Source organism: Hylobates moloch, unplaced genomic scaffold (genome assembly GCF_009828535.3).
Source record: "Hylobates moloch isolate HMO894 unplaced genomic scaffold, HMol_V3 SCAFFOLD_12, whole genome shotgun sequence".
NCBI classification, from domain to species: Eukaryota; Metazoa; Chordata; class Mammalia; order Primates; family Hylobatidae; genus Hylobates; species Hylobates moloch.
In genome coordinates, this window is record NW_026652287.1 from 40,876,891 (window position 1) to 40,895,801 (window position 18,911).

The 18,911-nt window shown below is 54.0% G+C and overlaps 1 protein-coding gene across 3 annotated transcripts in view; it reads left to right on the forward strand.

Annotated features, from left to right (window-relative positions):
- Window positions 1–977: 977 nt before the first annotated feature.
- Window positions 978–18,911, forward strand: part of EVI5L (ecotropic viral integration site 5 like) — a 34,955-nt gene continuing 17,021 nt past the window's right edge. For 2 of the 3 annotated variants that reach the window (XM_032169498.2, XM_032169499.2), the window contains exons 1-3: window positions 978–1,153; window positions 17,484–17,667; window positions 18,716–18,905. In XM_032169498.2, coding sequence (XP_032025389.1) covers window positions 17,531–17,667; window positions 18,716–18,905 — 327 coding nt within the window. In that variant the 5' untranslated portion in view covers window positions 978–1,153; window positions 17,484–17,530. The remainder of the gene's footprint in view (window positions 1,154–17,483; window positions 17,668–18,715; window positions 18,906–18,911) is intronic. The other variant, XM_058425539.1, reaches the window with a different exon arrangement.

Here is an 18,911-nt window from a genome sequence, read left to right on the forward strand (position 1 = left end):
TGCTGGGGACCCGAAAGAGACCCGACCTAGGCCTGCATCCCGACTCCCCGAGGATCTATCAGCCTGGGAGGATGGGGAATGGGAGGGAGGGCCTATCCCTCCCCACGATCACGGCGCGATCCGAGCTTTGATGGAGGAACACGCGGCGCTGTGACCTTCAGAGAACACACTTAACCTGGCCTGGAGTAAGACAGGGGACGGGCCTGAATCTTTTATGGGACCCCCCAATACCAACCGCCCCATCCCCCGCACAGAACTGGGCTCCTAGACGACACGGTGCCATCACGTTCCCACTTAGTCTTCAGGATTTCTGGCCACGCCCCTTCTCAGACCCAACCCCCGAGCCCCTCCCTTGCTTGACCCTGCCCCATCTCTGGCCTAGGCCACGCCCTCCTCTTAGCCCCACCCCCATTTCATTCAACCCAGGCCTCAAGCCCCACCGCCCAGGACGCCAATGCTCCCACCAATCTCACATACCCATTGGTCAGAGAGTGTCACTTTCCCGCCCTCCTTCAGTAACATTGGTTCCCTAGGTGTCAATCTTCTTTATAGCGCCCCCAATAGTTGCCAGGGCCCAGGTTTGAGGGGCAGATAATAATGGACGTCTCGGGGCGTCTCGTTATTGGGCAGAAAGCCCGGCTCTGGGCGGGGCATAGTGCCAAACGCTTGGCCGCGTCTGCCTGGTGTTCCTCAGGGCCGCAGCCTTTCCTCAGGGACACACCCCCCCTTTCCTTGCTATTGGTCTTATCAGGTGTTGATCAACAGGATTCCTCATTTCGATACGCAAAACTACCTATCCTTCTCGCTTCCCTCATTTCAATTCGCTCTCTCCTCAGAGGGGGCAACCTTCTGAACGTAGCCAGGGCCCGCCTCATGGAATGGCCACGGATTGGTCAGACACCCCGTCACTCCTGGCTGGTGGGCGGAGCCAGGGGGTCTGGGGGCGGCGAATTGGCGGATGGGGCCTCGGGGGCGGGGCAGCGGCTCCTGTCAGCGGGTGAAATGGCAGCGGCGGAGCCGGCGGCGGCCGCGGTCCCGGGGGGCGGCTGAGGGGGCCGGGCCGGGGCTGCGGGGCGAACGGCGCGGCTGGGATCCGGCGGCGCAGCCCGGGGCGGCGAGGCTCGGCACGGCGATGGCGGCGCGCTCGGCGCAGGTAGGGCGGCGCGGGCCGGGCCTCCCGGGCGCCTGCTCAGGCCGGCGGCTTCGCGATGCGGCCCGCGGGGAACCGGCAGGACCGCAACTCGGGCCGTTGTGCCCCGGAACCCGCGCTGGGAACCTCGGCATCCCCAGCCCGGGACCCTCGGGGGACCCTGGCCCCTGCCCACCCTCGTTGCCGATCCCTCCGGACCCCTCCCCGGGAGCTCCTGAAGGATCCCCCTCCCCCACTCCGTCCCCTCCCCGTGAGGACCCCGCAGGCCCAGGACCCCCGTCCACCCTTTGCAGTGACCCTCAGGACTCCTTTCCGGGAACCCCCTCAGGGCTCCCCATCCCCCCATTCCGCCGATCAGCCCCTCAGAAGCCCCCCCCCCAAGCCCAAGAACCCCCGTCCACCTTCTGCCCTGATCTCTCAGGACCCCTTCCTTCTGGACAACACTTGCCACCCCCTCCCCGCACCCCCTCACTTCACGTCCTCCTATCGGGCCCAGAACTGCCCCCACCTCACCCCAAGGAGACCAGCCTCAGGGCCTTACCCGCCCCGCATGCTGACCCCACAGGACCCCTCTCTGGCCTCTGTAAGTCGGATTTCCTACCCCTGCCCACAGCCCTCAGCTCAGCCTGCTAGCCCATCTCCCACCCCAGCTGCCACATGCCCAAGGGCACCCCTAAACACCACTCCCCGGCGTCCACCCAGCACACTGTGGTAGCTCCACTGATCCTGCCCCATCCGGATCCTGGCTCCCGGATCCTGAAAAATCCACCTATGCTCAAGACCTCCTGATGGATATTCTGAACCACCCCACTCCCCATCCAGAGCCACCCATCTTTCTGAAAACCCCAAACACACACATACACGCACATACACACACACACAGTATGTCAGATCCCCCAGCACACACAGAAAAACTTAAGAGCTCCAACACAGACCCCAGGCATATCTGCCCCTGCCCCCACGCACTCAACACTTCTGCACCCCTCCTCAGATCCCACCTGTCCAGGTCCTCCCAGAGCCCCCGACAGCTCCCCCAGCTCAAGCAGAGACTCCAGAGACCCCAACCTGCCCCTCCACCAAGCCAGCGCCCACACTGGAGCCCTGGAGGGTGACAGGGCCCCAGAATCCCCCAGCACCTGCCCCTGTGGGAACCTGCCCCAGGTCTCTGCCAAGTTATCCATCCTTCCCTGCTGTGCCCTTTCAAAGGGGAGGACGCTCACTTTCTCTCCTACACTAGTGTCCCGAAGGAACCACTGCCCGCCCCCTGATTTATGCCACCCCCTGGCGGGAAGGGAGAGGATTCACAGTTCCTGGCTTCCGTCCTGAAGTCTGCCCCCAGCCTCCTGACCCCATCACGCCTACTGGCCTCAAATGCCAGAGCCAGCAGGGCGGTCCAGGTTGCTCCTCAGAGCTGGCCCCTGACAGCCTGAGTGAGTTCTTTCACCCACAACTAGTGTGTTTAGCCAAAACGAAACGGCTTCCTTCTATCCTGGCATTTGAGACCCGGGTCGGGGCCTGCCAGAAGCAGGCAGCTCTTTGTTAAGGAATATTTTCAGAAGGGAAAAATGTGCTGAAGAGGCTCGAGTGGAACATGAATGAGTTGTCTGCTTCGTTTTATTCCCCCTCGGCCGGGCTGTGATTGAGCTAGAGGACCTGTGTCCCTGTGTCTTTCCGTCTTATGTGGCTCTTCCCATCCATCCCGTTGCCTTCCCCACTCCCAGCTCTGGCCTCAGGGTCCAACCTGTAGGTTCCCCTGGGCTTCTGTGGTCAGCATAGGTGGTTTGGAAGGGATCACAGGTGGCTTGGCCCTGGCACAGGGATGAGACGAGACAGGAGAGGAGACACTGGCGTGACACTGTGGCCAGGACTGCAGGGGGCGAGGAGCCGAGCCAGTCCAGTCCCCCGCAGCCTGGGCACTGTGCATCTGGGGTCGTTCTGACAACATAACCGTGCTCGGAAACCCTGAGATAAAAAGCCCCAGCTTCCTTGTGTATATTCACTAGCGGATTCTGGACCACCCTGGGAGAAAGCTCCTTGCGGCTCAGTACCTCAACTTCCCCATCTGGAAACTGGGGTGCAGGGAGAGTGGCTAAATTTTTAGAACAGAACTTGGAACTGCAGGGAGGCTAGGGTGTGGCCCTATGTGTTCCCCGGGTGCTGTGTGGAAGGGAACGGTAAGGCCTCGGAGGGGAGTCCTATGGGCTCCTGTGAATCACTGACCACCCAGGTCCCTGCTGGGGTCTTAGTTGACACCTCATTGGAAAGTGGCCATCTTCCTAGGGCTGAGCTGTATTGCGGGGAGCCAGCTCGAATCAGGGCTGGAAGAATGAAGATGAGAGATGGTCTGTTGCAGGACTTGTGGTTATACACAGGGTCTTGCCAGGAGGACCACGGGGAACGGGGTGGGCATGAGGGGCTGTCAGATAGCCATGCTGAGGCCCCACGTAGATCTCTGATGCCCCACATAGACCCTCTGACACCGGGTAGGAAGAGGTTTGTTCTGTCCACTTGCTGAAGGAAGGCGTGGAGGAAAAGACTCCTGAAGGTCACGTGGTACCTCTTACGCACAGGAAACTAAACTCTATAGCCTCCCCAGGGTGGAATTTTGTGCAGAGACAGTGGGGTATGAAGGCTCCCCGGGAATTACTGTGAACTCTATAGGAAACCACGAGGAGGGCTTGTCAGTGATACGAACGCAGTTTTACCCAAGACTGGGCTCGTGGAGCTGCATCTTTGTTTGTGAGCTTTGAGAGGTGCAGGGGGATGAGGAGGAATGTACATTTCAATTTCCTCTTGCAGAATAGAGATGCCAGTTGTTACAGGGAAGCCCTGGGCCTGGAGTCAGATGTTGGGGTGTGAAGGAATGTAAGATGTGTACAATGTGGTCCCTGCCCTGCATCTAAAGTCCTCTCACTGGCATGCGGCAGCCCCCGCCACGTGCTCAGCACCATGCCAAGCACCATTGACATATTATCTCATTTAATCCTCCCCAAAACTCAGGAACCAGGATTGCAGCACACGCCCTTGCCATCCTGGCCTGAGGCCTGCTGCGGGGAGCATGAGACAGAATTATGTACAGCAGGCTGCAATGGGAGCCCGAAAATAAAGCCTGATGCATCCCTGGGGTGTTGGGGAAGGCACAGCAGGGATGACGTATGGACCAGGTCACAGGCAAGCGTGGCAGGGAAGGGTGTTCCAGGCAGCAGAAGTGCTTGGACACAGGCCCAAGAGGCAGGAGCAAGCGTGGTGCGCTCAGGGAGGCGTGTCCCTGCACTTCCTTTGATAGGCGTCTTACTACAGGCCCTTGTGTCCCCAGTGCCATCTGTACACTTGGCACACACGGTGGGGGGGCTCCCCAGCAAAGGGGATCCCTAGTTGGGAGAACTTGGAAAGGCAGCAAAGCCGCCCTTCCCAGGGAAGACTGCAGCACACACATGCTAGCAGCCCGGGCAGTAGAAGGAAGGAGATGAGTTTAGGAGAACTAACTCAGCTCATCAGGGTCAGGGAGAACTAACTCAATTCGTCAGGGTCAGGGAAGAGACTTACCCTTTTGAGGGAGATTTGGAAGGCCTCATTGGCATGACTCACCTGCACTTTCATTCATTTCTCAGCATGCCACGATGTGCTTGTGAGAGTGTTTCACTGAAATCTGAGGCCCGGCACAGTGGCTCACACCTGTAATCCCAACACTTTGGGAGGCCGAGGCGGGCGGATCACCTGAGGTCAGGAGTTCGAGACCAGTCTGGCCAACATGGTGAAACCCCGTCCCTATTAAAAATAGAAAAAAATTAGCCGGGTATGGTGGTGCACGCCTGTAGCCCCAACTCGCTTGAACCTGGGAGGCAGAGCTTGCAGTGAGCCAAGAACGCACCACTGCACGCCAGCCTGGGCAACAGAGTGAGACTCCATCTCAAAGAAATAAATACAAATTTTAAAAATTTTTTAAAAAAGAAAAATGAGGGATTTGCCAGAAGGGAACCTATCATAATAGCCGAAAGTAATCTGGTCAGATTACAAGACAGAAAATATTTTTTTAGGTCAGAAAGGATTCTGCAGGTCAGAATGGTTAAATTCTCAGATTTTAGCCAAAGGTGTGTGCTGCTGTTGCTGCTATTGTTATCAATAATGATTATTCTAGTTTTACTGTGTTTAATCTTTAAACAGGATCACCACAGAAAGGGAGGGCCTGTTGAAGAGGGGAAGTTTATTTATCCCGCAAATATGGGATGCCTGCTAGACTCTGAAGACCCAATAGCGGGCTAGACAGCCCCAGCCCCTGCCCTAGTAGAACTTTTCATCCAGGAGGGAATAAATATCACAGGTCAGGCTTGTCCTAAGCACATGACAGGTTTAAGCTCATTGATTCCTTCCAACAAAAACTGTGGGATAGATACTGTCATCAGCCCTGTTTTCAGATAAAGAAACTGAGGCAGGCCAGGTGCAGTGGCTCACGCCTATAATCCCAGCACTTTGAGAGGCCAAGTCAGGGAGATAACTTGAGGCCAGGAGTTTGAGACCAACCTGGGCAACATAATGAGACTCTCTCTCTGCAAAAATAATAATAATAATAATAATAATAATAACAAAATTAGCTGGACATAGTGGCAAGTGTCTGTAGTCCCAGCTACTTGGGAGGCTGAGGCAGGAGAATCACTTGAGCTCAGGAGTTGGAGGCTGCAGTTGGCTATGATTGTACCACTATACTGCAGCCTGGGTGACAAAACAAGACCCTGTCTCTAAAAATAAAATAAAAATAAAAATAAACAAAAAAAAATTGAGGCAAAATACCTCATACCCAAGGTCACAAAGATACAAAGTGGTAGAGGAGGCCAGGAGCGGTGGCTCACACCTATAATCCCAGTACTTTGGGAGGCTGAGGCAGGCGCATCACCTGAGGTCAGGAGTTCGAGACCAGCTTGCTTAACACAGTGAAACCCCGTCTCTACTAAAAATACAAAAATTAGCCAGGTATAGTGGCGGGCGTCTGTAATCCCAGCTACTCAGGAGGCTGAGGCAGGAGAATTGCTTGAACCCAGGAGGCAGAGGCTGCAGTGAGCCAAGATCGTGCCACTGCACTCTAGCCTGGGTGACAGAGGGGGACTCAGTTTCAAAGAAAAAGGAAGAAAAAGAAAAGAAAGGGATAGAGGAGGGATTTGAACCTAGGCTGCAAGCTCTGAAGTTCTCACCTGGAGCCAAGAGATCTGGGATAACAACCTACACTCCAAGGCCAAGGATATGGAAACTTCCAGAACCACGTGGAGGAGCAGCTAGACTGGGCGCAAGAAGAGATCAGGCAGGGACCTCTGTATTCAAGCTGCTGTTCTTGTTATCCAAGGGACAGCTCACCTGTCAGTTGTCCGCCCACCCCTTGCCAAGGAAGAGAGGACCTAAGGTGCTAGGTTGGGCCATTTCCCCAGAGGTCAGAGCCAGCCAAGACAGCAGCAGTCTGTCAGGCTGGACAAATTGGGGTCACGTGGCATCTTGGGCTTTAGATTCCGAAATGAGTCTGTGTCCCTGGTAATCATTAGACATGGAGGAATCAGAAATGGGGAGGTAGAGCCGGGCGTGGTGGCTCATGCCTGTGATCTCAGCACTTTGGGAGGCCAAGGCGAGAGGATCACCTGAGGTTAGGAGTTCGAGACCAGCCTGGCTAACATGGCGAAACCCTTTCTCTACTAAAAATACAAAAATTAGCTAGGTATGGTGGTGCACCTGTAATCCCAGCTACTCGGGAGGCTGAGGCAGGAGAAGTGCTTGAACCCAGGAGGCAGAGGTTGCAGTGAGCCGAGATCGCGCAACTGCACTCCAGCCTGGGCTACAGAGCAAGACTCTGTCTCAGAAAAGAAAAAAAGAAGGAAATGAGGGGTAGGGGAGGAAGGGAAACAACATGGAAAGGAAACTCGGGGTCTTCATTGCTGTCTCTGAAAATGCCACACACTGAAAGACGCATCATATGCGCTCGCTGTTGAAAAATAATGACTGTTTTCACTGAGTAACCCCTGCACTTGGGGTTTCACATATGTGTATCATTCCCAAAGTAAAAGAATACAGACAGAGCTGCAGCACAGCGGGTGGATTTAGGGCAAAGGCTGTACAGTCAGAAATCCAAGTTCAAATCCTTCTTCTTCCTCAGCCTAGTCAAGGGACTCTCTGTGCCATATGGCACTTGTGTGTTAAAGCCGTCGTTGGCTTTTCTGCTTACACTGTACAGAAATTTCTATTTTTATTTTTTTCATTTTTTTTTTAGACGGAGTCTCTCACTCTGTCATCCAGGCTGGAGTGCAGTGGCGTAATTTCAGCTCACCACAACCTCTGCCTCCTGGGTTCAAGCGATCCTCCTGCCTCAGCCTCCGGAGTAGCTGGAATTATAGCCATGCGCCACTACACCTAGCTAATTTTTTTTTTTTTAATTTTTAATAGAGATGGGGTTCCACCATGTTGGCCAGGCTGGTCTCAAACTCCTGACCTCAAGTGATCTGCCCCCCTCAGCCTCCCAAAGTGCTGGAATTACAGACATGAGCCACCGCGCCCAGCCTTTATTATTATTTTTAAAATAGACTTGGGCTGAGGCAGGAGGATCCCCTGTGGCCAGGAGTTCAAGACCAGCCTGGGCAACAGAGTGAGACCCCTGTCTCGAAAATAAAATAAAATGGCTAGTTGTGGTGGCTGACCCCTGTGATCCCAGCACTTTGGGAGGCTGAGGCGGGCGGATCACCTGAGGTCAGGAGTTCAAAACCAGCCTGGCCAACATGGTGAAGCCCCATCTCTACTAAAAATACAGAAATTAGCCAGGCGTGGTGGTGCGCACCTGTAATCCCAGCTACTTGGGAGGCTGAGGCAGGAGAATCGCTTGAACCTAGGAGGCGGAGGTTGCAGTGAACCGAGATCACACCACTGCACTCCAGCCTGGGCAACAGGAGTGAAACTCATTCTCAAACAATAAAAAATAAATAAAACAAAATAAAATAAGACTATTTTGTAGAACACTTTGAGATTTATAGAACAATTGAGAAGATGATACAGAGTTTCCATATGCCCCATACCCAGTCTCCTCTATAGTTAATGTCTTCCCATTCATATGATACATTTGTTGTAGTTAATGGGCCAGTATTGATATATTATTATTAACTAAAGTCCACCTTTCATTCAGATTTCCTTTGTTTTTTTCCTAGTAACCTTTTTCCATCCCAGGATCCCACATGACATTTAGTCGTCATGTCTCCCTAACCTCCTCTGGGCTGTGACAGTTTCTCAGACTTTCCTTGCTTTTGGTGACCTTGACATTCTTTTTGTTTGTTTGTTTTGGTTTTTTGTTTTTTGAGATGGAGTTTCGCTCTTGTTGCCCAGGGTGGAGTGCAATTGTGGTGCAGTCTCAGCTCATCACAACGTCTGCCTCCTGGGTTCAAGCAATTCTGCCTCAGCCTCCCAAGTAGCTGGGATTGCAGGCATGTGCCACCACACACGGCTAATTTTGTATTTTTAGTAGAGATAGGGTTTCTCCATGTTGGTTAGGCTGGTCTCGAACCCCTGACCTCAGGCGATCTGCCCACATCGGCCTCCCGAAGTGCTGAGATTACAGGTGTGAGCCACCATGCCTGGCCAACTTTGACGGTTTTGAAGAAGGCGGAGTAGGTGTTGTATAGAATGTCCTCTAATACTGTTCTGTCTGGTGTTTTTTGTTTGTTTTTGTTTTTTTTTTTGAGACGGAGTCTCGCTCTGTCACCCAGGCTGGAGTGCAGTGGTGCAATCTCGGCTCACTGCAACTTCCGCCTCCTGGGTTCAAGCCATTCCCCTGCCTCAGCCTCCTGAGTAGCTCAGATTACAGGCATGTACCACCACGCCCAGCTAATTCTTTGTATCTTTAGTAGAGACAGGGTTTTACCATGTTGGCCAGGCTGGTCTCAAACTCGTAACCTCAAGTGATCCGCCCACCTTGGCCTCCCAAAGTGCTGGGATTACAGGTGTCAGCCACCGTGCCCAGCCTCTCTGGTGTTTCTCATGGTTAGACTGGGGTCTTGGGGAGGAAGACCACAGGGGTGAAGGGTCCTTCCTGTCACATCCTATCAAGGGTACGTGTTAGCCACATGACTTATCACTGTTGATGTTGACCTTGATCACCTGCCTGAGTGACATGGAAAGTTTCATCTTCATTTATTCAACAAACCTTTGTTGAGCATGTACTGAATGCCAGATAGTGCATTAGGGGCTTGGAATAGAGAATTAAGAAGAGAGGCTCTTGTCCTCACATCGTGCATGACCCATAGGGCAGGCAGGCAGGCAGGTATAGAAATAATTGCCATAGAATGTGCATTGGGCTTGGGTGTAGGCAGAGGGGTGGATGTTTTCAGGGAGAGAGAGGGGAGAAGTGAGCCGGGATGCTGGAAGAAGGGAGGTTGACAGAGAAGGTTTCACAGAAAGAATGGCCAAACCGGCCAGGCACAGTCCCAGCACTTTGAGGAGCCGAGGCGGGAAGATTACTTGAACCCAGGATGTCAAGTCTGCAGTGAACAGTGAGCTATGATCATACCAATACCAGTGCACTCCAGCCTGGGAGATAGAGCAAAACCCTGTCTCTAAAAAGAAAAAAAAAAATCCTTGGCCAGGCGCGGTGGCTCACGCCTGTAATCTCAGCACTTTGGGAGGCCAAGGTGGGCAGATCACGAGGTCAGGAGATTGAGACCATCCTGGCTAACATGGTGAAACCCTGTCTCTACTAAAAAATACAAAACATTAGCCAGGCGTGGCAGTGGGCGCTTGTAGTCCCAGCTACTCAGGAGGCTGAGGCAAGAGAATGGCGTGAACCCAGGAGGCAGAGCTTGCAGTGAGCCGAGATCTCACCACTGCACTCCAGCCTGGGCGACAGAGCAAGACTCCATCCATCTAAAAAAAAAAAAAAAAAAATCCAAACCAGGTCTTGGAGAATGCCCTTCTAGTCAGAGGGAACAGAGTGTGCGCAGACACTGGCAGACACCAGGAGACCTATGTGCCTGGAGGGCTGAGTGTGCCAGGCAGGGATGCAGAAAGAGGCGAGGCTGGGAAGGGCATGCACGTCTTGCAAAGACATCTGGGCTCCATCTCACCATTGGGAGCTGCTAAAGGGTCTTAGGCAGGCACATGACAGGGTGAGAGCTGCAGTTCTGTACGGTTCTGGTGGCCCCATGGACAGAGCATCAGAAAGCACAGAAAGCTCAATGGACGTGGCAGGCGCCATCAAGACAGCAGCTTTGGTGGGGGACAGTGGCTCATACCTGTGATCCCAGCACTCTGGGAGGCTGAGGCAGGAGCATCACTTGAAGCCAGGAGTTCAACAGCAGCCTGGGCAACATAGTGAGACCCCATGTCTACGAAAAAATAGAAAAATTGGCAAGGCATGGTGGCGAATATCTGTGGTCCCAGATACTCAGGAGGCTGAGGTGGGAGGATGACTTGAGGCCAGGATCTCGCACCACTGCACTCCAGCCTGGGAAACAGAGCAAGACCTTGTTTCTAAAAGCAACGAAAACAACAACAACAACAAAGACAGCAGCTTCCAGCCTGGAGAGCAGAGGCCAACTGGGAGTGAGGTGTGGGGTGTGGTTGGTAGGCCTGGCTGAGCTCTAGAACATGAGAAGGCAGGAGGGGAACACCCAGGCCTCGCCAGAGTGGGTGGGTGGAGGTGGCAGGTGGCACCGGGGACCCGGATAGATGCACCCACAGTAGGACAAGGGGCCTGCTTCTGTCAGGAAAGCATTGGATTTGAAGAGCATTTCCGCATGAGGGACCAGAAGGGTCTTTCTAAAATGCAAACCTAGGCCACACGCAGTGGCTCACGCCTGTAATCCGAGCACTTTGAGAGGCCCAGACGAGTGAATCACTTGAGGTCAGGAGTTCAAGACAAGCCTGGCCAACATGGCAAAATCCTGTCTCTACTAAAAATACAAAATTAGCCGGGCATGGTGGCACATGCCTATAATCCCAGCTACTTGGGAGGCTGAAGCAGGAGAATCTCTTGAACCCGGGAGGTGGAGGTTGCAGTGAGCCAAGATCATGCCATTGCACTCCAGCCTGGGCAACAAGAGCAAAACTCGGTCTCAAAAAAAAAATCACCCCATTAAAGCTTACAGTTTGGTGGCATTTATTCCAATTATGTTGTGCAGCCATCACCACTATCTAATTCTGGAACATTTCTATCACCCCAGAAAGAAACCTATACCCATAAGCAGTTTCTTCCCATTCCTCCCTCCCCCGGCCCCTGGTGACCACAAATCCACTTTATGTCTCTATGGATCGCCTATTCTGGACATTCTGTATAAAGGGAGTCACACAGTGTGTGGCCTTTGGTGTCTGGCATCTCTCACTGAGTGCCTTGTTTTCAAGGTTCATCCATGCTGTGGCCTGTCTCGGTGCTTCACTCCTTTTCATGGCTAAGTAATATTCCACTGTCTGGGTGGACCAGGTTTTGTTGATCCATTCACCCGTTGATGGACATTTGGATTGTTTCTGCTTTTTGGCTGTTGTGAACAATGCTGCTGTGAACAGATGTTTGCCATTCTCTTGCGTTGAGCCCTAGGAGTAGATTTGCCGGGTGGCGTGGTGACAGTGTGTCTAAGTCTTTGAGGAACCGCTTGACTGTTCTCCATCCTACCGTATTGTTTACTGCAAGCTTTTATCTCAATCTGTGAAGGATGGTCTGGGTGCTTGTTTCTTGGTCTCTGCCCTGGACACTCCAAGAGGGCACAGGTGATTCCTGCCCTGGTGGGGGAAACACAGAACATGGAATGGTGGGTGGGCTGGGGGCTGATGGAGCTGTTCGGGCAACTTTGGCAACTTTGGCCAGTTCTTGAGAGAAAGGAAAAGCTGGTGACATACATTTGGTCATTTAAGCCCCAAGAATGAGATCCCCAAGGGCATCAAGACCAAGGAGGGACCCGGGGAGGAAGAGATGCCACATGGGAGACTGAGAAGTCCTGGCCAGAGAGGCAGGAGGGAAGCCAGGAGCCCAGTCCTCATCAGCCAGGTGGGAGGGGGCTTAGGGAAGGAGGAAGCGTGCCCGGGAGTGCCCCCGAGAGGGAAAGCGAAACGTAAGTTGGAGATGCCCAGCATTCCAGCACTTTCCATCCCCATGCCCCCCACAACCCCCAAACACAGCCCCTTTCCAGTGTTCTGGCCTGGCTCAGCTTCCTAAGCTGTAGGTGGCCCTGTGGAGGTGTGGCTTGAGTGGGTGCTGGCAGGGACAGGGTCCAGGACCCCCCTTCAGATGGCTGAGGAGCAGTTGAGGTGAAGCATTGAAATTAAGGACATGGAGAGGCTGGGACCCCAGACCCAGAGGCCAGTGGGTGGGTTGCCAAGGCCCGTGCCCATCCGGCATGGGGAGATGGAGATGGGGCCTCCCCTGCCTCACTCCCTGCCATGTCTCCTGACTAGACAGTGGCCTGCCCTCAGGTGGCCCTCAGTCAGCACCAGGAAGGAGTGATTGAGCCAGCGTCATGGCACCATGGGAGGGGTGCAGGGCTGCCCACAGAATCAGGACAGCAGCCCACCTCCACCCCAAACCTGCTGTGTTCCCAGGGGGTGAGGGCCACTCGGTGGAGGAAGTGTGTGTGAGCACATGTGTGTAGATGGGTGGGAATGAATGTGTGTGTGCCTGAGTGTGAGTGCAGGTGAGAGTGTCAATGAGTATATTTTGTGTTGAGAAGTGTGAAAGAGTATGTGTGTATGCCTGTGTGAGTGTATGTCATGTGCATGAGGTGTGTACTGTGTGTGTGAATGTGCATGGGTGTGTGTTGTGTGTGCACGTATATGTGCGACTGTGTGAATGTGTATAGGTGTGTGTGCATCAAGTGTGTGCATGTGTACATGTGTATGAATGTGCATGGGTATGTATCAAGTGTGTGCATGTGTGTGTGAATGTGTATCAAGTGTGTGCATTGTGGGGATGTGTGAATTTGTGTGTATCAAGTATGCATGTGTGTGAGAATGTGTGAATGTGTATCAAGTGTGTGCATGTGTGTGAGAATGCATCAATGTGCATGTGTGTGTGAGAATGTATCAAGCATGTGCATGTGTGTGTGTGAACTGTGTAAGGGTGTATCAAGTGTGTGTATGTGTGTGGATTATGTGGGTGTGCATGTATCAAGTGTATGTGTGTGATATGCATGGGTGTGTATCAAGTGTGTGCATGTGTGTGTGAATGTGTGTGGGTATGTATCAAGTATGTGTAGGGATGTGTGTGCGAATTGTGTATCAAGTGTGTGTGGATGTGCACAGGCATGTGTGTATTGAGTGTGTGCGTGTATGTGTGTGAAGGTACTGGGTGTGTGTGTATCCGAGTGTGTGTGTGCACGCAAATATGCATGAGCATGTATCGAGTGTGTGCATGTGTGTGGTGTATAGGTGTGTGTGTATCTGAGTTGTTCATGTGTATGTGTGAATGTGCACAGGTATGTGTGTATTGAGTGTGTGCATGTGTGTATGTGAAGGTACTGGGTGGGTTTGTATCCGAGTATGTGCGTATGTGTATACGTGTGACTATGGATGAGCATGTGGGTGTTGAGTGTGTGCGTGTGTATAGGTGTGTGAGCATGTGTATGAGAGAATAGGCATGGGTGTGTGTGTTGAGTATGCGTGTGTGTATAGGTGTATGAGTGTGTGTGTGAGAATAGGCAGTTGTGTCGAGTGTGTGTGTGTGTATAGGTGTGTGTGTGAGAATTGGGAGAGTTTGGGCAAGTGTGTGTATGTGTGTGTGCATCAAGTGTGTGCATGTGTACATGTGTATGAATGCATGGGTATGTATCAAGTGTGTGCATGTGTGTGTGAATGTGTATCAAGTGTGTGCATTGTGGGGATGTGTGAATTTGTGTGTATCAAGTATGCATGTGTGTGAGAATGTGTGAATGTGTATCAAGTGTGTGCATGTGTGTGAGAATGCATCAATGTGCATGTGTGTGTGAGAATGTATCAAGCATGTGCATGTGTGTGTGTGAACTGTGTAAGGGTGTATCAAGTGTGTGTATGTGTGTGGATTATGTGGGTGTGCATGTATCAAGTGTATGTGTGTGATATGCATGGGTGTGTATCAAGTGTGTGCATGTGTGTGTGAATGTGTGTGGGTGTGTATGTATTAAGTATGTGTAGGGATGTGTGTGCGTATAGGGGTGTGTGTATAGGTGTGTGAGTATGTGTGTGTGAGAATAGACATGAGTGTGTGTATACGAGTGTCTGCATGTGTATGTGTGAGAGTTTGTATGTGAGTGGGGGTGGGTGTAAATGTATGTACATGCGTGAGGGAGTGGGGTGGCTGTGAAGAGTGTGAGAGTGCATGTGTGTTGTGCGCGCACACATGCTTCAGGAGGATGGTTTCCACTGAGAGAGACTGGGGATGAGTGGAGAGAAAGTTCCGGTGGGATCAGGAGGTTCCTGCCTCTCAGACTGCAAGTTTCAGCCCTGCGTATTTAATACATTTCACTTCCTGTATGAAATACACACACATTCGGCTGGGCGCGGTGGCTCACGCTTGTAATCCCAGCACTTTGGGAGGCCGAGGCGGGCGAATCACGAGGCCAGGACATCGAGACCACGGTGAAACCCCGTCTCTACTAAAAATACAAAAAATTAGCCGGGCGTGGTGGCGGGCGCCTGTAGTCCCAGCTACTCGGAGAGGCTGAGGCAGGAGAATGGCGTGAACCCGGGAGGCGGAGCTTACAGTGAGCCGAGATTGCACCACTGCACTCCAGCCTGGGCGACAGAGCGAGACTCCGTCTCAAAAAAAAAAAAAAGAAATACACACACATTCGTGATAAATAGCTGAACAACGTCTGCTAGTGGACGGCTCCGGGGTTTGGGGATTTTTTAAATCAGAAACCAAGGCTCCGCCGGGTGCAGTGGCTCACCTCTGTAATCCCAGCACTTTGGGAGGCCGAGGCAGACGGATTACGAGGTCAGGAGTTCAAGACCAACCTGACCAACATGGTGAAACCCCATCTCTACTAAAAATACAAAAATTAGCTGGGTGTGGTGGCACACACCTGTAATCACGCAGGAGAATCGCGTGAACCCGGGAGGTAGAGGTTGCAGTGAGCCGAGATCGGGCCGTTGCACTCCAGCCTGGCCGACAGAGCAAGACTCCATCTCAAAAAAAAAAAAAAAAGAAAGAAAGAAAGAGAGAAGGAGAGGGAGGGAGAGACAGAGAGAAGATAAAGAGAAAAAGAAAGAAAGAGAGAAAGAGAGAAACCGAGGCTTGGGCAGAGATTGGGTGGGGCTGATGCCCTGAGCTTGGGTTTCCTCAGTTCTGAAGCTCTCACTGCTCCCCAACTCCATCTGTGGTTCTGAGGCTCCAGCCTCGCCTCCACCACCTCCTCCCCATTCTCCCAGCTCTGAAGCTGCCCTCCCAGCCCCTGCCCACCCAGAGAGGTCCTTCTGATCAGCACTTCTTGTCCACAGCCCCTGTCTCTGTCCCGGCAGACTTTGACTCTGTGGGCGGCCCCAAAGCGGCCCCCACTATCCCTGTCTCGGGAATGATTAACTCCTGACTAGGTGGTGCCCAGCAGCTTGGTCTTTAGGGCAGGTGGCCCCGGCCCACTTGGCAATGAGAGAGTTCCTTCCGCTCCCCAAAATCCAAAACCCTCAGCACCCGGCAGACTAGGGGAACGCTTGAGGGCCCAAGGTAGAACCAGCAGCCCTGGGGAGCCACAGAGGCCTGGAGAAGGAGGGTTCTGGGTCCCTATACGGTGGAAAAAGAATGGCGCACCTCCCCCAACCCCATTCCAGGAGGACTGGGGTGGCCAGAGTCAAGTCCATCCAACCTGTAGGCCCTCAGGGGTTGGCTGGGGGCTGAGTTTGGGCTGTGGGAAGGTGCCCTGTGACCCAACGGTAGCCAGGCAGGTATACAGTGGTCTGCTGTGGTCCCACCACTGTCCCCCTGCCACCTGGGGGTCCAGATATCCCCACTCCAAGGACCCAGCGAGGCCCCCTCTGTAGGTGGAGCTGTCGGCCAGGTCAGGTGGGGCCAAGTGGAACACGGCAGACTCCTGCTACTGAGCGTGCCAGGTAGTGGGCGGGCATGGGGAGCCATGCAAATAAGGAGGCAGGAACAGGGTTCCTTCCTGCCGCCAGGACCCTAGGTACCCCCATCTTCTCAGACTCTGGAGGCTAGCCTGGGGTCACCAGGAAGAAGCATGAAGGAACACCATCCCCAGGCACTGCCTGCACTCCCATAGCTGTCCCTTTCCCCTAGGGCCCCCTGCTAGGGGTCCCTGGCCATCAGTCCCCACACAGGCCACAGCAGAACCCATGAGCCTTGGCCCCAGGATGGACAGTGATAGCCAATGTCCATGGGGCTGTCGCTGATTGTCAGGCTCTATTCTGACCACGTTATGTGCAGTCACGTGCTCAGTTTCTACAGCCACCCTTGAGGCTAGGTCCTGTATGATCTCAGTGTACAGAGGCTCAGAGACACCAAGTGACTGGCCCAAGGTCACACAGCTGGTCGAGGGGAGCCATGCTTCAGACGCAGGTCCATTTGAGCCCAGGACCTTTGTTTTTGACACAGCGTTGGTCTGCCTCCGCCAGGCTGGCAGAAGGCAAGAGGCCAGTGTCCTTGAAGCCCCCAGAAGGGTCGGGCCAGATGACACTGCAAAAGGATAGGAGAGATGTGCCTGGGACTCGCCCAGCACGTGGTAGGCCAAGATCTGGATACGGATCGGAGCCCACAGCTCTGGCTCTGTGTCTGCCAGGGCACAGATTCCCAGCACTCTGCCACGTCCCTGGCTTCCCAACCCAAGGGGAGTCTACTCTTCTGGCTGTTGGCAGTGCCAGACAATTAACAGTCAAGAGTAATTGCTCTTGGCCGTGCCAGCAGCCCACTTTGGTTGATGAGATGGGGAAAGTCAGACACTGATGTGGGGCTCCCAGGGCAAGCCATGGAGGGGACGGGGACCAAGCTGTTAGGAAGGGCCAGCAAAGCAGGGGCTCCTGCACCCCGGGGTCCCAGCAGGGTCTGTGGAGCCCGAGTGACAGGGAGCCTCTGCTCTGGGCCCTGCTCCAGCCTCAGGGGAGTCAAGTTGAGCCTTGGCCTTCATGCCCAGGGACAGCCGGACGGCTCATATCCTGGCAACAGTCCTCCCGTCTCCATCCAGACGTCCGGCCTGATGACACAGGCAGGGATCCCAATCGCCAGGGTCTCGAACAAAAGGGGCAGCATGGCTGTCAGCTGGGCTGGGGCACATGGGGATGAGGGGTGCACGGATAGGGGTGGACCAGAGGCAGGAAGCCCAGGGTGAGGAAATGTCCTGAGGGTGGGCAGGCAGGATGGAGTCGCACCCACCCAATGCCGACCACGCATGTCTCTGGCCCCCAGACAGAGCTGTGAACCAACCCCGCTCACGGCTAACAAGCCCACCCACCATGGCGAGCCCCACTATGAGCCCCGACTCCTCATCCCAGGAGGCCCTGTCGGCCCCCACCTGCTCCCCGACCTCTGACTCCGAGAACCTCAGCCCCGATGAGCTGGAGCTGCTGGCCAAGCTCGAAGAGCAGAACCGGTGAGTTGGGGGCAGGGGGATGGGGTGAAATCTTGGGGTGCAGCCTGGGCCCCCACAGGAGTTCCCAGGTGCCCTCACATTCAGAGCCAGGCCCAGTGTGTGCAAGGTGACAGCCACCTCCAGATGCTGGATGAGAGACACCTCCTTTCATCCTCCCAACCCTGGCTGAACATATGTGTCCCCACCCTGTTCAGATGAGACTGAAGGTTTGAGAGGTCAAGTGAATCTGTGAATCTCCCGTGGTTGCTGGAGGCAGAACTGGAGGAAGCGTTGAGTCGGGCCTTCCTGCTTTCCTCCTCTGGCCCCACCCCCATTTAAAATGCAGGTTTTAGGCTGGACATGGTGGCTCACACCACCAAACACTTTGGGAGGCCGAGGCAGACGGATCACTTGAGGTCAGGCATTTGAGACCAGCCTGGCCAACATGGTGAAATCCTGTCTCTACTAAAAACACAGAAATTAGCTGGGCGTGGTGGTGGGTGCCTGTAATCCCTGCTACTTGGGAGCCTGAGGCAGGAGAATCGCTTGAACCCGGGAGGCACAGGCTACAGTGAGCCAAGATCACGCCACTGCACTCCAGTCTGGGCCACAAGAGCAAAACTCCGTCTCAAAAAAAAGGGGGCACTGAGGGCAGTGGCTCACGCCTGTAATCCCAGCAGTTTAGGAGGCCAAGGCAGGTGGATCACCTAAGGTCAGGAGTTCGATACCAGCCCAACCAACATGGTGAAACCCCGTATCTACTAAAAATATAAAGTTAGCCGGGTGTGGTGGCATGCACCTGTAATCCCAGCTACTCGGGAGGCTGAAGTGGGAGAATTGCTTGAACCAGGAGGCAGAGGTTGCAGTGAGCTGAGATCACACCACTGCACTCCAGCCTAGGCAACAGAGCAAGACTCCATCTCAAAAAATAAAATAAAATAAAATAAAATAAACAAGAGGGACCTAATCCCTGGTGTCCTCTGAGACCCCCGGAGGATGGGCTGGGTTCGCCAAGGATCCCTGTCCCCAGGGAGTCACTGGTTCCCCTCTGCCGGCCCTTCCTGCCCAGGCTCCTAGAGGCCGACTCCAAGTCCATGCGCTCCATGAATGGCTCGCGGCGGAACAGTGGCTCCTCGCTAGTGTCCAGCTCCTCGGCCTCCTCCAACCTGAGCCACCTGGAGGAGGACACGTGGATCCTGTGGGGCCGGATCGCCAACGAGTGGGAGGAGTGGCGGCGCAGGAAGGAGAAGCTGCTCAAGGTGGGG